This window comes from Tympanuchus pallidicinctus, unplaced genomic scaffold (genome assembly GCF_026119805.1).
Source record: "Tympanuchus pallidicinctus isolate F22 unplaced genomic scaffold, pur_lepc_1.0 scaffold2, whole genome shotgun sequence".
In the NCBI taxonomy this organism is placed as follows: domain Eukaryota; kingdom Metazoa; phylum Chordata; class Aves; order Galliformes; family Phasianidae; genus Tympanuchus; species Tympanuchus pallidicinctus.
Window position 1 is genome coordinate 5135819 of NW_026294721.1, and position 16050 is coordinate 5151868.

Here is a 16050-nt window from a genome sequence, read left to right on the forward strand (position 1 = left end):
GAGCTGATAAACAGGGACTGCCTAATTAATAATGGGCTCATTTCTAGTGGATGTTTTCAAACTGCTGCTGAAAGCAACTGCTTTTCACATACTTAAGTCACTAATTTTGTGAGAAACCCTCTACCCTAGCCCTCTGAAAGTGAAAGCAGACCAGTTACACTGCAAAAGGACCCTATGATAAATCCTTGGCCTTGTTTCACCTGTGCACGCAAACTGAGATGTACAGCATGTAAAGAACAAGAGAATGTTAAAACTGACTGCTTGAGACCGCATTGCGGCCTTTCAATATTTGAAGAGAGAGTATAAACAGGAGGGGTACAACTGTCTATGAGGGTGGATGGTGATAGGACAAGGGGGAATGGTTTTAAACTGAGGCAGGGGAGGTTTAGGTCAGATATTAGGAGGAAGTTTTTCACACAGAGGTGGTGACGCACTGGAACAGGTTGCCCAAGGAGGCTGTGGATGCCCCATCCCTGCAGGCATCCAAGGCCAGGCTGGATGTGGCTCTGGGCAGCCTGGTCTGCTGGTTGGTGACCCTGCACACAGCAGGGGGTTGGAACTGGATGAGCTTTGTGGTCCTTTTCAACCCAGGCCATTCTGTGATTCTATGATGGTGTGAGGACCCAGCAAATCTACTCCACTACTTAAGAACCAACAAAAGAGACAAAATTGAGTCCTACAAGGAAGGTTCTGTTAAGAAATTTGGCTAATGCCTCTTTAAGAAAGTTAGCAAAGCTGCATGTAACAGTGGGTGCTAACATGGAAACAGGGCAAGAGTTTGCATGGTACAATAACAGGCAGCAACTCTGGAAACTATCTCTCCTTTCTTCCCATGCCTAAGGAAGGTTCCTTGTAGCAAGCTACCAAGAAGCAGAGACAAAGAATATCCTTAAGTTAAACACGTTTCTTTTAACAAAATTCAAGATTAAATATGTTTAATTATTCACTGTCTTTTAGTAATGTTTAGACTGCATTCATCCACAAACATTATGTTAAACAGAATCGTAGGAAACCACCAGACATCTGAACATGCAGGTGACAAGTCTGGCTGTCATCACTGCCAAGTAAAACACAAGTTGCTCCTCAAAGTAGTCTTTACTATTCCTTTATTTTGGGCCATACTTCTGAGCAGATGATATGCATGTGTTCATTTATAAAATAATTACAGATTCCTACAGAGGAAGATTTGTGCGGTCGTGATACTTCTGGTAGGGATCATCAACATACCAATTTCTTCTTTTCCAGAAAGAAGTGGTCATCTTATCCAGGAGTTTACACTGCGTTCTGTTGCACAACACAAACTCTCTCAAGCGCTTCTTCTGGGCAGTAGACTTCTTCCACAATTTCTTCTTGTAACCAGACTGCATAGGAAATACACAGTGAGTTGCTGCCAATACACACATATTGCAATACCCATAAGCAAACTAGCACAAATCCCCCACTTTCAGGAAGTGGAGGAGATGCACACTTCCATACCAGCTCTGTCCATCAGAACAAAAGCAATGAATCATAGAATGGCCTGGGTTGAAAAGGAGCACAATGCTCATCCAGTTCCAACCCCCTGCTATGTGCAGGGTCACCAACCAGCAAGACCAGGCTGCCCAGAGCCACATCCAGCCTGGCCTTGGATGCCTCCAGGGATGGGGCATCCACAGCCTCCTTGGGCAACCTGGCCCAGTGCGTCACCCCCCTCAATGAGCCCACTGTTTTAAATAGGTTTATAATACCAGAACAAAACAAAATCATACCTTTCTCCTAACCCAAAGACCATTGTGCAGTCGGAGAAACCTCTTAACAACAGCTTTCACAGACTTCCTCTTTCCCTTCCGTAGACTACAATAAGTGAGAGGCCTCACGGGCTGCTGAAGTAGGTTTGGAAGTACAGGTGTGAGTCTGAAGACAACAGAAGGAGGAGGTAATACAACAGGAATGTAAATGTGGTTAAATGCTAAACTGCAAACACTCAGCTGTACTGGTATTCAGAAGTTATTTGGAGGATATATCCGGATTTGTTTAGCTTTGAGAAGGGTCTGGGAAACCTCACAGCAGCCTCCCAGTACTTGAAGGGAGCTTACGAGCAGGAGAGGGACCAACTTCTACATGGCGTGACAACGGCAGGTCGGGAGTGAGTAACAAAATAAGGATGAATAATAAAACCTCTCACAGAGGGGAGATTTAGGTTAGATGCCAGGAGGACGTGCCTTGCCCAGAGGGCGGCGATGCCCTGGCACTGCGGTGCTCAAGGCCGGGTCGGATGGGCGGCACGGCCAGTCCCGTACCTGCTGAGCAGCGCGGAACCCCCGCCGGGCACGATGCCGAGGGTCAGCGGTTTCCCCAGCGGAGCCACCGCCGCCCGCGCTCGGCTGTGGCAGCAGTGGACGGACGCGGTTCGTCCCGCAGCGACGGGAGCCCAGCGCGCCAGCGGCCGCAGCATCCCTGCGGAGAGAGACGGCCTTCAGCAGCGCCGAGCGGCCCCGGGCCGCCGCCATTTCACGGGCACCCCCACCTCCGACATGGCCGCCTGCCTGCCTGCCTGCCTCCCTCCCTCCCGCTCCGCTCCGCTCCCCTCCCGTCCCTCACACACAGACCCGCCAGAGCCCCTCGCACCGCCGCTGCCGCCATGTCCCCGCGCCCAGCCTACGGCAGCCGGCGGAGATCAGGCCGGGCCGCGCCAACACACGGCTGCAGAGCGCCGCGTCCCCGCTGGGAGGAGCGCGGCCCCCTCCGGGCGCTTTCTAAAATGGCGGACCGAGCACGTGACCAGCTCGTTCCTTTCTGATTGGGAGCGTCGCCCGTCACTCTCTCGAAGCGGCGGCCACGCCCCCCACGGGAGGGGCGGTCCGCGCATGCGCACCGCGCCCTGCTCGCGGTGAGGGGCGGAGGCGGGAGGCGCTGGGAGTTTCTCGTGAGCGGCGCCTTCCTGCAGCCTGCCCTCGGCCGCCGCCGGTTCCGAGGCGATGCTGCGGGCCTGTCAGCGAGCGGGGGTCGCGGTGGCCGCGCAGGTGAGCGGGGCTGAATGGAGCGGAGCGGGAGGGAGAAGACGCGCGGCCTCCTGGGAGAAGCGCCACCAGTCGGTATGAGTGGCGCCTGCCCTCTGGCTGACGGCGGCAGCGCGCTGCGAGGCACGCGGTTGAGGCGCTGAGGAGCAGCGCGTCCTCCAGCCGTGGCCCCATCTGCTCTGAATGACTCCCCACGCGGTCGCCGCGATTGGCCGCTCGGCTTCTGAGGGACGGCCGCGAGAGCCAATGGGACGCCGCGGCGGGCGGGAGCCGTCAGCTCGCTTCTGGGCTGCACTACGAGTACCGGCGTGCAGCGCGGCCTGATTTGCGTAGGGCGATGGGAAGCGGCTGCCGCGAGGCGTGACGGTCCTCGGAGTCCGCTTGGGTGACCCGGATGGAGCCGGGTGGGCCCGGAGGTGGCGGCGCTCGGCCGGCTGCCGGGCGGCGGGACGGCGGGCCTGCCGGCGGCGGGAAGGACGTGACCTTGCGGGGGGTGGGCGCCTCGCGGCGGTCCCGCATCGAGGCCTGGGCCGGCCGTTGGCTGAGGGAAACCGCCACTGAATGAGGCTGTGGGGCTCCGGCCAAGGACAGCCCGTGCACGCTGAGATCAGGGCCTGTGGAAAGTCTGAGCTGAGAGATGGAAACCAGACTTCCGCTGGTGTTTGTCACATAGAGCTCTGTGCATGCGCGAGAGCGTGTCCAGAACGGCTGCACGGTGCTGGAAATCAGGTGCTGTGCTTTGAATCATAGAATCATAGAACGGCCTGAGCTGAAAAGGACCACAATGCTCATCCAGTTCCAACCCCCTGCTATGTGCAGGGTCACCAACCAGCAGACCAGGCTGCCCAGAGCCACATCCAGCCTGGCCTTGGATGCCTCCAGGGATGGGGCATCCACAGCCTCCTTGGGCAACCTGTTGCAGTGCCTTTGCCCTGTTAAGGTCTGACAGTCTCAGTGCAGCGTTCTGTGTGCGTTGTGTGTTGCTGATGGGCCACTCAGGCACTGTTAGCTTTGCAAGGTTCTGCCTTTCCCCGGGTTTCCTTCCAGTGTTGGTGAAGTTCAGCCCTTTCTCACCTGACCGCTCCCTCAGCCATCACTGAAATCCATCCACTTGCAGCTGTAAGCACAGCAGCTGCTCCTTCTGTCAGTGCATCTGGTGTCACCTTTACGAGTCATGGAATCACAGGATGGTTTGGGTTGGGAAGGACCTTACAGATTGCCCAGAATGCTGGGGGTGCCCTGTCTCTGGAGGTGCTTAAGGCCAGGTTGGTTTGAGCCCTGGGCAGCCTGAGCTGTTATGGGGCAGCCGGAGGGGAGTGGGAGGTTTAGCTTGGACTGAATGAATGCAGAGAATGAGGTTGTGCTCTCTGTGTCGCTGCTTGAGGCTATGCATGAAGCACTTGTGTGTGAGGCAGGGCTTGTTAATTATGTGGATCATCTCTAATTCTGGAGTCCCTGCCGTTCTTCTGTTGGCTGCAGGGAAGGTGTGATGTACCTTGTGGAGTGGTTTTTGTAGCAATGCAATAGCAGGTAATTAATGTAAAACAAGGAGCTTTCCAGGATTTAGGTAAATTAAATAGCACAGGAGTGCTGAGTAGGAGGAAGAAATGGCAGCAGCTGTTCCCAGTGCCCTGTGCAGGGGTCTGTGCTGTCTGCCTGGCTTCTTAGGTCAGATTTATGTCAAGCCACTGCTTAACCGGTCTTTCTGGTAAATCTTCATTTTGAGGTAAAATAGGAGATAAAAATCTTAGGTAATGTTATCTCTGCTAAGTAGAATATGGTAAAATATCACTCCTCACATGGTAATTTCATTTATAATATAATCAGATCTCTGTCTTGAAAGTGGCTGCGTGTTTGAAACATGTCTGTGTCTCGTGAAGGAGCTGCAAGTGTACAAGCAGCTCTGGTTGCTGCCGTAGCTCTCAGACCGAGCCGAGCTGCTGTGCGTTGGCATGAGGAGAGGCTGAGATGTGCTCTGACTGACTTTGCTCTCCTCCACCCCTCACAGAACTGCCGGTGCAGGAGGGCAGCGCTCCGTCCGCCACGACTGAGCTGCGGATATGCGACCACGTCGGGGGAGTCCGGGTGCGTCGGAGGGTTTGGAGGGGTGGAGGTGATGCTTCCATCCCTTGGTCTGTCCCACACCCTTGGGTTGGTGGCCGCCTTCTGGATCACAGTGGGTGTTCCCAGGCGTAGGCTGAAGTTTTAAAATCTGTTGGAGGCTTTCTCGTCATACAGTGGGATTTACGTCATTTTTGCTCTTTCTCCCTTTCTCTCCAGCGGTTCTGTAGGCAAAATCATTGGTGCCAGCGTCTTGTTTGTGGGTGGAGGAATAGGGGGAACCGTCCTGTATGCCAGCTACGACCCGCGTTTCCGGGAGAATGTAGAGAAGGCCATTCCCTACTCTGACAAACTGTTTGAGATGGCGCTCGGTCCTGCGCCTTACAGTGCGCCCATGCCAAAGAAACCGGTAAGCGGCTCCCATTCACCGCCCTCCTGCACACTTCACTTTTCCTTGTTTAGAGAGAGATCTGCTCTTAGTTTTCAAATTCTAATCAGTTTTGCTATGCACTAGGTTTAAGAATTATGAACTGAGCACTTTTGGTTTAGATTGTTACTCTTTGAGATGATACTGAACCACACTGTGGGTCCCTTCCTGTTTCAAACTCATCTCATGAATTACTGATTCCATAGAACCACTGCTGACTGCTGTGTAACAGTGCTGCTTGTACGTTTCCCTTTATAATGGAATGATCATAGAATGGCCTGGGCTGAAAAGGCCCACAGTGATCATCCAGTTCCAACCCCCTGCTATGTGCAGGGTCACCAACCAGCAGACCAGGCTGCCCAGAGCCACATCCAGCCTGGCCTTGAATGCCTCCAGGGATGGGGCATCCACAGCCTCCTTGGGCAACCTGTCCCAGTGCCTCACCAGCCTCTGTGTGAAAAACTTCCTCCTAATATCTGACCTAAACCTCCCCTGCCTCAGTTTAAAACCATTCCCCCTTGTCTTATCACTATCCACCCTTGTAAACAGCCATTTCCCCTCCTGTTTATATGCTCCCTTCAAGTACTGGAAGGCCACAGTGAGGTCTTCCTGGAGCCTTTTCTTCTCTGAGCTAAACAAGCCCAGTTCCCTCAACCTTTGTTTATAGGAGAAATGTTTGGCACGTTTTGAATATGACAGTGTAGCTTTGTATACATACCTTAACTCATTTTTATTTGTAGGAGAAACTGCCACTACTGAATGTTCAGCTTTGCAGAAATAAAAATTATAAGGATGCTCTCTAAATTAAAAATCAAGGTGAAAAATTAGATGGCCTTGCTGTCATTCTCATTTGTACTTTGAAGGCTGGATTTACGATACAGCTGTCTGGATGTGGAAGTATTCTTTGCCATTCAGTGGAGTTGGTGACACACAAAAACTGTTTGGAAAACTGACAGTATTTCTTACTCTTGGTTCTCAAGGTACAACAAGGTCCACTGAAGATCTCATCCGTAGCAGAAGTAATGAAAGAATCCAAACAGCCTGCTCCCAAATCCCAGACAAGCAAAACAGAAGCTGTTGCTCCTTCAGAGGAAAAAGAAGGTAACTTACAGAATGTCACACAGAGAGAAGCAGAAGTGCAAATGTTCTCTTGTTCCATGCATCCCACAGCAGATGAAGATAGGGTTTGGGAATGGTTGCAGATGTGTATGCTGTAGGTTTTTAGAATTAATATTCTTTTTAATCATAAGGAAATTTGCCCAGAAAGGCTTGAGCTGTTTTTGCTTAGTTAAGTTTATGTACCTTAGAATATTTGGAATCTAATATAAATGACTGTGCTCCATAGTTCTACATACAAGGCTCACTTTGGGTGCTGGACTCTTGAGATGTTCTCTCTTTTTCTTAAGCAAGTGTAGTATGGCTTAATTGAGACAATTGTTGAGCTGCTTGTAAAGCCAGATTAAAAGGAACATAGAGCCACAGTTGTCACCTTTGTTCCTTTATCTGTCATGACAGGTGAAGATTTGTGTGTGTGTGTAATTAATGCCGTCTCCTTTTCTGTAAATAATAACATGAAAGCCCAAATAATGTTCCTCCAGAGGAAAAACCCAATATTTATTATTTCCCTGTTCTCACTGTAGTGCATACTAACTGTTTCAGTTCTGTAACTGTCCTTAACAGCAGGCACAGCTGCAGCACAGATCATCTCTGCAACAGGGGTAGCCGTGTCGGTGCCAGCTCCAGGGATACAGACTGAAGAAGGTGAAAAAGACTGCATGAATTCCACACAGAAAATCAAAGTCTTGTCGCTTCAAACGCACCGATTCTTGGTTCTGGGCTGATATTTGTCATTTTTGAGAAGCACTCTTTGTGCCTTTTGTAGATCTTCCATCATTTGTTTATAGATTTTCAGCATGCTGAGCAAGTGAGATTGATGGTGGGGAGAGTTACAGGGATGGATGTGAGGGGAGAGTCTGCCTGTCTGCTGAATGGAAGCTGCACGGCCCAGTTTGCCTCTGCTGTTGGTGGCTTTCTGACCGTGCTTTAGAAGAGCTCTGCAGGGCCAAGTGAAGCACCTTCACTTTACAGTGATGGATACAAAAAAGCTTGAGGTAGTTTTGGTACGGCTTTGTTCGGAAGTCAGATTTATAAAATGATGCTAACTACCAAAGTCAATTTTAAAAAGAAAGTTACTTCCTACAAGTGGTCTGTACAGCAGTTGGGATGGAACAGTTGAATCTGATGCTTAAACAATTTCTCTGCTTTTATAGATAAAGAACACGAGGGTTCCCATGCTATAAAAGAACGATCACCAGACGAAGTCGCAGCTCGTCTTGCCCAGCAAGACAAAGAGGAGCAAGAGAAGATCTCAGGTAAGTCCATACCTGGGGTTTTCCCACACACACTGTAAGGGACTAAGGAGTTGTTTCCCAACTGACCAACTCCTGTGGGCCACAGAAAATTGTAAGGCTACATTTGAGATGTAATGTGGCACTGCAGTGATGAGTCTTCAGTTAATTCCAGTATTTTTTCCAGCCCTTGCAGCAACGTTGGAAGGAGCCCTGAGCTCTACGGCTCGTATAACACTTCAGGCAATCACTGCACAGGAATCTGCTGTGCAAGCAGTGAATGCTCACTTGCAGATACTGAAGGAGGCAATGGATGACTCAGAGGTAAATTGGGCAGCTGGGGACTTGTGCTCAGCAGCAATTCATCTTGTAGTTAAAATCTGAGGTTTAATCTTTGTCACAGTTTTACCTGATCTTCCCACTTGCAAAATGTATGATTTAATAATAAAGTGCTTCTGCTTTTGACATGTTTTTTCCCTCCAACTCATTCCCTTTCTGTGAGTAGAAAAGTTAAGTCAACATGCTGATAATCTTCAATGCCTTGTGGTATTTTGATTCCCAAGCTCCTTGCTGTCAGGCTGAACAGTGTGACACCCCAAGATAATTCTGTCAAACCATTCCTTTTGCCTAAGTCTTCCTAGAATATTGTTCTATTCCTGGTCTGGAATGGCTTTGCATTGTCTAGAGATGGATAGGGGTTGTGAGCAACAGCAGCTTGTGGTTCTGGTGTGCTGATGCCCCACTTTGTGTAGGACTGCTGCTTCCTGATAAGTTCTGTTGCAGAGGGTGTAATGGGGTGGTTAATCACAACGTCAAGGATCAAAGCCAAAACAAAACGTTGGAAGGAAGAAATTGTTAGAGCTTCAAGCTGTGTTGTTGGTGAAACAAAAGCATTTGCTCAGGCTGAGTGAAGTGAGCGTAGCAGATTCTGAATCTTGGATGTTATCTGTGGGGTGATTTTGTAATGTAGGGATTGTCATAACACTGATGAAAAACGTGTTGCTTCTCAGACCGCTGGGGAGAAGAAATCAGCTCAGTGGCGCACTCTGGAGGAGGCTCTGAAAGATCGAAGGAGGGCAGTGGATGAAGCTGCTGATGTCCTTCTGAAAGCCAAGTGAGTCCCTGGCTTTACAACGTCAAACACAGCGCGCGTGGGCTGGCAGCCAGTAGATGAGTTTCTAGGCAGAAAGTAGCATCACTTGTGTGCGATGAGTTGATGTGTTTGTTCACATCATTAAAATAGGGTGAATATCTATTGATGAATATCTGCAGGTTTGCTGCTGCACATCCTAGGTGCCTACCACGTGGTACAACACTCTCATTTCTCTCTGTAAGAACTTATCTGCTGTCTGTACTTACATACAGTGTTGGCTAGTTCAAGTAAGATTAAATAAGACAATCATCCTTTTAATATCATTTTGGATAATTTAATCATTATTATGCCTACTGTAAGAATTCCATTGCTGCACTCTGTGTCTGTTGAGTCAGTAACATCATTAGCTTCTCGTAGCTGCAGTGTAAAATTAAATCATTAGCTTCTCCTAGCTGTGATGTGAAATTCTTACAGCGCTGTTTGTTGGTTCCGTCCTTCAGCAGAGCTGCCCATAAGGCTGGATATTTCTGAGATGTGTGCTTAGTGAAAACCTGAATTCTGAAGCGAGGCACTGCTCGTAACCTCAGGTTCTCTATAAATTACACTGATGTACATTAGGTCATTATGCAGTGATTGTAGCAGCACAAGTAAGTTGATGGACAAAAGCTGTTCTTGTAGTGAGGATAGAAATAAATTTGGGAACTCCTGAACGCTTCTGAGGCTGAGGGGGCAAATGAGAAATAGAGGGGAACATCTTTGAAGCAGCACAGTTGTAGGCTGTGTACAGGCTGGTAGAATCTTTAGGAAGAAACCTCTCAGGTCACCAAGTCCAACTTTTAAAGCATCACCAGTGCACCCACTGGTTGTCAGGGAGTTCTTCCTGTAGAAATAGACAGCATAAAGTGATCTTTACTCTGGGATTATGCAGTAAGACCATTATGTGTTATAATCAGCAGCTTCTTTTCTTTTCAGAGAGGAGTTAGAGAAAACAAAAGGAGTAATTGAGAATGCCAAGAAGTCTCAGATCCCAGGAGCCAAAGCTCACATTATTGCTGCAGAGGAAAATCTTCATCATATGATAGTTGACTTGGACAACGTAGTGAAAAAGGTAATGCTTCAGCTGTTCTTCATCAGCATTAGAATGAGGACTCCGTGGCAGCTTGTGAGTCCCCCTTTTTCCAAGTCCTCTCTAGTGGATCAAATATTTTCTAGTTTAAATCCTTTTTCTAAACATTAGCTGTAGTCATTCTTTGAGCTGATTATGGTACCAGTGGGTAGACTTGACAAGGACTTTGCAAGAAAAACCTGAACTCTCTCCTAGAAGATTGTGCAGCCAGCTTGTTCGGTGTCTGCTCTTTCCTTGGGCGGCTTGCAGTTCCTTCTGTCTGATGCTGGACTGGAATTTGGAAGATGAGACAAAGCATTCAGTGTGCAGATTGGTTGGGGTCCTCTCACAAAGTGTATCCAGTTGTTCTGGTGGTGGCTCTTCGGCAGGGCATGGGAGACTTAGGGCTCACTGCTGAGAAGGTTACTTTTTAACCTTGAGAAGGAACTTGTTTCTTTGGATGTGGGGCACACCTATATAATGATCAGGTTGGGGAGGAGTCTGCTGATGACTTTGTGGGTAGATCACTTTACAGCTCAGGAAATAGAGGATGAAAAGCAAAGTTGAAACCATGTCCCTTTGCAGGATAATTGATTCCTCTGATGCATTTTCAGTGGAGAATTTCTCTTAAGAGTGGCAGTAGGGAACTTACTGAGGATTGGGCAGCTCCCTGCTGGGGCTGTGTGATAGCAGCACTGCTCTGATGGCAGAAAACGTTCTGTAATGAAGGAGTAGAGCTGGATATCTTTAAGGCAGCTACTGAGTTTAAGATACTATCTTGGTTTTTTTCTGGGCTACAGATTGACTACAAAGTTACAGTGTGCATGTGGAGAAGTAGATCTGTGCAGTTGGTGTGAAGAATTACTTTATGCAAGAGGCTTGATATCACAGGTCAGCTTTTCCCCAGTGAGGATAAAGATCTCTGCCACTAACTCAGGTTTGCTCTTAGATGAAGTCTCCATGCCTTGAAAGATAAGCCAGTGTCCTTTTTTGTTTGTTACAGGTTCAGGCAGCGCAGTCTGAGGCCAAGATTGTGGCTCAGTATCACGAACTTGTGGCTACAGCAAGAGAGGAGTTTCAGAGAGAGCTCGACAGCATCACCCCCGATGTGCAGCCGGGCTGGAAGGGGCTCAGTAAGTCTGGGGTGACGGCAGTGAAGTAACCATAGAGCAGCTGTAACAGTGTCTGCTTTCAGGATTCCCTGATTGTTTTTAAATGACTGAAAGAGCGAATTCACTGCTCTTTACATACTTTACCCATCCTGCTATGTTAGTTCTAAATGAGAGTGACACAAGAGCTGATCTGGAGTAACAGAAGCAGTGAATGGTGTTTTCCAGCTGCTACAGTTCTTTGTCTGACATCTGGCACACCCACGTTTTTGAGGTGCTTGGGTTTTTCAGCTGGAATCCTTGCCTTCTTTCCTTATAAAAGAAAAAAGTGAAGCAAGAAATGTGATCCAGAAGTACAGTTAGAATCTTTCTGCCTCACTAGCGGGATAAATGTATCACTTGGAGTTGTTGGAAGGTTCAGATACCACATCAGGCAAGCAGGGAAGAAGTCAGGTTCACAATTAAGTGCTTGTGGCTTAAGTAAGTCAGCTCCACATCTGTGATCCTCTTTCTTAATAGTACTTAATGCTCTAGAAACATGAAGGTTAGTCCACAAACGAGCTTTCAAAGCTAAATGAAAACATTAGGTCTCTGGAACGCTCAGGGTCTTTACTTTTAAGAAGTTAGAAAAACTTGCTAGGTTAACAAACTTTGCGATTTGCTGTGCTGTCTCTTATGTACAATCTTCTGAGGTATTAATTCTGAAGAAAACAGGATTTTGGGATCTGGAGATGGAGCTGCCATTCCTAATGCAGGATAAGGGAAGGATGTCTTGAGTGTTGTGAGCACTGCACTTTTCTGAGAGGGAACCTCCTGGCAGCTTCCAAGCATTCAGTTTCACACCAGCGTGACCCTACGAAGTGTACAGGACTGACCTGATAGTGGCTCCCACTGCTGCTTGGAAATTTGTCTCTTAACCAACTGCTCCTCATTGCTAAGAACCTGGAAATTCTCAGTGTCCTGTTGCACTTCTTTACTCCAAACCTGTATTCCTTGCTTTGGCTGAACCTGAAGGTTCATCTGTGGGTTTCCAAAGGCAGCTGTGGTGAGGATGTTTCAGGTTACATCTTGCTTGTAACGTAGAGAGATCAGCATGCTGTTCTTAAACTCCTGAAGCCTTTGATCATAATAGAGCAGAAGCTGTTAGTTGTCTCTTTACTTTAGCACGACCGACTGCTATAGTGAATGTGCATTAACTTTTCCATCCTCTCCTCTTTCTGTTGCAGACATAAGTGATCTAGGTGAGTTCCTGCAACTTTTCCTGGTCTTGTGAATGTTCTCTCTTTCCTCTTTGTCCTTTTTTATGTTTGTGTGGTGCACCACTTTAAATTATACGCAGTGTCAACAAAGTGGTGAAAAGTATCCCTGAAACATTTCAGACTGGGCTGTGCTTTGGGATCCTTCCCACTAGTTCTGCATGTGCAGCTTAAACCAGACTTTGCCTAGCAGCTCTCACTTGCCAGGTGAGTGTGGTTTGCATCTGAAAGCCACTTTTCCACTTGCTTTGTTAATTTCAGCCAGTCACCAATTGAGCTCCTGAGATTCCAATGAGAAACAGAAACTAATCAATTCTAATTAACAGTGGTTAATTCTAATTGGAAGGCCCAACTTTTGGCCTGATTGAGGCCAGCTCCTGCGATACTGCCAGCATGCCTGGGTGCTCTGAGCTAGGTCACCAAATCGATCGACTGAATTTGAATTTCATCTTCATGATTGATTTACTCTCGATTCTGAGGTTGATTTTCTTTTTTTTTTTTTCCCCCTTTTGATCAAAGAAAACTAAATTTTAGAACTGAAATGGAGTGAACCCCAGCTTTATTTTATAATAGCAGTAATTTCAACTGCTGAGCTCCTTAGTGGTGCTGCTCAGCTTCTGGGTCAGACACGAGCACTGCTGCACCAGATAACAAACAGCAAATCTGGCTGTGAACAGTTGGCCTGGAGAACTGCTGAAGAGCATAAGTCACAGATGTGAATGATTCGATTGAACTATGGTAATTTTTCTCCAAGTGATAGGAAGTACTTGCAGATTTGGTTCAGAAGGGAGCATCGGGTGGGCATTACCACCAGTCAGCATCTCCTAAAAGGTGCTCACAGGTCAACCGTGTGTGGACCCTTGGAGCTCTCCAGGGGGAGGTGGGGCAGCTTCTCTGCAGCCCTTTCTAACGCCCAGTTGTTTTTCAGCTGGGCAGCTGTCAACAGACGACTTGAATTCTCTGATTGCACACGCGCATCGTCGCATCGACCAGCTGAACAAGGAGCTGGCTGAGCAGCGGGTCAGGGAGCAGCAGCACATCGAGTTGGCCCTGGAGAAGCAAAAACTTGAAGACAAAAAGGCACTTGAGGCAGCTGTGGCGAAAGCACTGGAGCATCACAAAAGTGAGATTGAAATAGAACAGGAGAAGAAGGTAAAGTGGTGGAACTCACCTTGAAGAGGGGTACAGGGAGCAGCAAGGGGCTTCGGGTTGAGGCCCCCCTGCCTTGCTAAGCGTGGAAGGGAGGTTTGGAGTGGGGAAGCTTCTTCAGATGTAGAACGGCTGCTCTTCGCAATCTTTAGGAAAAGGCTTAGCTGTAAGAGTGGCCCTTAACAGCTCTGTACGATGAAATGTGAGCTTAAATCTGTAACACTTCTACGAAAATGTACTCTGATGGGTAACAAGTGCAGTGCAATAGCAGCTGTTTAATTGTGTGCAGGTTGAAGAGGTCCGAGAGGTGATGGAGAGCGAAATGAGGACGCAGCTCCGGCGGCAGGCAGCTGCCCACACTGATCACCTGCGGGATGTTCTTAAGATCCAGGAACAGGAACTGAAGGTGGAATTTGAGCAGGTGAGGCAGAGGAGTTCCCCCAGGGGCTGAGTGGGAATTTGGCTAAAATGCTGGTGGTGAAGCCTCCAGCTGGAGGAGACGTGAACCATCTTCTGGAAGACTCAGTGGGAGCTGGGGAGGGAATGCCCTCATCTGCGGGAGATGAAGAAGTCCTTCAGCATGTAGGTTTTATGCTGAGTTGTCTTAAGCTCCTCGGCTATATGTCAAAATTTGGTAATTAGAAATTCATTAACTGTTAATTTCACCACCTTAAAAAGACTTATTACCGGTACATTTACTATGTGTGTTGTCTGTAGCAAGAACAAAAGCTTACAGAAACATATCTTACAAAGAGGTTGAATACAGTTAGTTAAAGAAAGAGCTCTTTCTGGCCTGATGGTGTACATATCTATTTCAGAACTTGTCAGAGAAACTCAGCGAGCAAGAAATGCAATTCCGACGCCTTACTCAGGAGCAGCTTGACAACTTCACACTGGATATAAACACTGCCTACGCCAGGCTGAAAGGAATTGAGCAAGCAGTTGAGAGTGAGCACTGAGATCTCATCTCTTTAAGGAGCAGTCACGGTTCTTATCCAAATCCAGTGCCTGAACACTGGATCAGCCACGTGGCTGCTGGTTTGCCCTTGGCTCAGTACTCAATAAATCCCAGCTGCAGAGTCCAAAGCTGGTTCTGCCAAAGCCACAGCTTTGCTCTGTTGGCAGGGACTCTGATCCTGAGGTGTGGAACAGACTTGCTGTGAGCAGGTGGCAAGGGGGTGGCTGCTTTAGGAAGTGTTCAGAGGGATGGCTTTTGTTGCTTTTGTATTCCATGTTTTTTCTGTCTGTGTGCCCCAGCTGAGAGCCCCTTTGACTTACTTTGCAGGTCATGCAGTAGCAGAAGAGGAGGCCAGAAAGGCCCATCAGCTGTGGCTTTCTGTGGAGGCACTCAAATACTGCATGAAGACAGCCTCTGGTGACAGCCCCACAGAGCCACTGGAGAGCGCAGTGAAGGCCATCAAGGCCAGCTGCTCTGACAACGCCTTTACAGAAGCCTTAACAGCAGCCCTCCCCCAGGAGTCTCTGACACGAGGGGTGTACAGCGAAGAGGCCCTCAGAGCACGTTTCTACACAGTCCAAAAACTGGCAAAAAGAGTGGCTATGATTGACGAAACAAGAAACAGCTTGTATCAGTACTTCCTGTCGTACCTGCAGTCCCTTCTAGTGTTCCATCCTCAACAGCTGAAGCCGCCAACCGAGCTCAGCCCCGATGACCTCGATACATTTAAATTACTGTCTTACGCTTCCTACTGCATTGAACACGGAGATCTGGAGCTGGCAGCTAAATTCGTCAACCAGTTAAGAGGAGAGTCCAGGAGAGTTGCACACGACTGGCTGACTGAAGCTCGAATGACCCTCGAAACCAAACAGATAGTGGATATCCTGACAGCATACGCCAGCGCTGTGGGGCTGGGAACAACTCAAGTGCAGTGAGCTCGGACTGTTGGTGCAGAGGCAGTTCAGCAGTTGCTCACGCTGCAGAGAAACCCAATGACCTCCAAGGGTGAGCTCCTAAGGGTTGCAAACCAACCAGCTGGTGGGGGCGGGCTGGAAGCGTTAAATCAAAGCGTGGGTCCCGTCCTGTTTCCTTGCACTGTATTTAATTTACCACCTGTTGTATTTGTACTGGTTTTGCGTTATCATGACCACCGACTTCAGGAAGCTTCTTCACAATTTGTGTAACTATTTTGTTTCCCCATCTTATCAAGCAGGCTTGTGATCCAACCAAAATGTTTGTAACCTATCATTATTGATTTGCCACGTTGTCAGCTGAATAAAACAAGGCTTCAACCACTCTCCCTGCTTTTCAGTTTCCTCCTTCATAGCAAAGACAGCTGCCATGCAGGAACTGCTTTTCTCAGTGAGTTGAGGAAGACAAGGCTTCATCTCTGTACTAATCCTGTTCTCAGAATTCACTCCTTTGTGAGCACAACTTTGACAAATGTATGTAGAGCAGGCATTATGGTGGACACCTACCCTGTGTGGTTTTTATTAGACCCGTTCTGCAGTTTCAGAGCAGGTGCACCAGGCTACAAGCCAGACT

General features: G+C 48.3%; 2 protein-coding genes across 6 annotated transcripts; one reads left to right on the plus strand and one right to left on the minus strand.

Annotated features, from left to right (window-relative positions):
* Positions 1–1089: 1089 nt before the first annotated feature.
* Positions 1090–2746, minus strand: MRPL35 (mitochondrial ribosomal protein L35). 2 transcript variants are annotated; one of them, XM_052681436.1, is made up of 4 exons: positions 2589–2746; positions 2280–2436; positions 1749–1893; positions 1090–1361 (listed from the first exon to the last, which is right to left on the minus strand). In XM_052681436.1, the coding sequence occupies exons 1-4, from the start codon at positions 2620–2622 to the stop codon at positions 1173–1175; spliced, it is 525 nt and encodes a 174-aa protein (XP_052537396.1). In that variant the 5' UTR covers positions 2623–2746; the 3' UTR covers positions 1090–1172. The 2 variants fall into 2 exon arrangements, with proteins under 2 accessions (XP_052537396.1, XP_052537397.1); XM_052681437.1 differs by having other exon boundaries at positions 2608–2739.
* A 110-nt stretch (positions 2747–2856) lies between these two features.
* IMMT (inner membrane mitochondrial protein) lies at positions 2857–15803 on the plus strand. Of its 4 annotated transcripts, none has more exons than XM_052681371.1 (15): positions 2857–3002; positions 5008–5084; positions 5280–5469; positions 6468–6588; positions 7168–7248; positions 7758–7859; positions 8023–8159; positions 8846–8949; positions 9901–10036; positions 11037–11166; positions 12369–12383; positions 13327–13550; positions 13837–13968; positions 14366–14495; positions 14833–15803. In XM_052681371.1, exons 1-15 carry the CDS (start codon positions 2958–2960, stop codon positions 15438–15440), a joined length of 2232 nt encoding a protein of 743 aa, XP_052537331.1. In that variant the 5' UTR covers positions 2857–2957; the 3' UTR covers positions 15441–15803. The 4 variants fall into 4 exon arrangements, with proteins under 4 accessions (XP_052537331.1, XP_052537333.1, XP_052537334.1 ...); XM_052681373.1 differs by having other exon boundaries at positions 7764–7859; XM_052681374.1 differs by lacking the exon at positions 12369–12383.
* Positions 15804–16050: the final 247 nt, after the last annotated feature.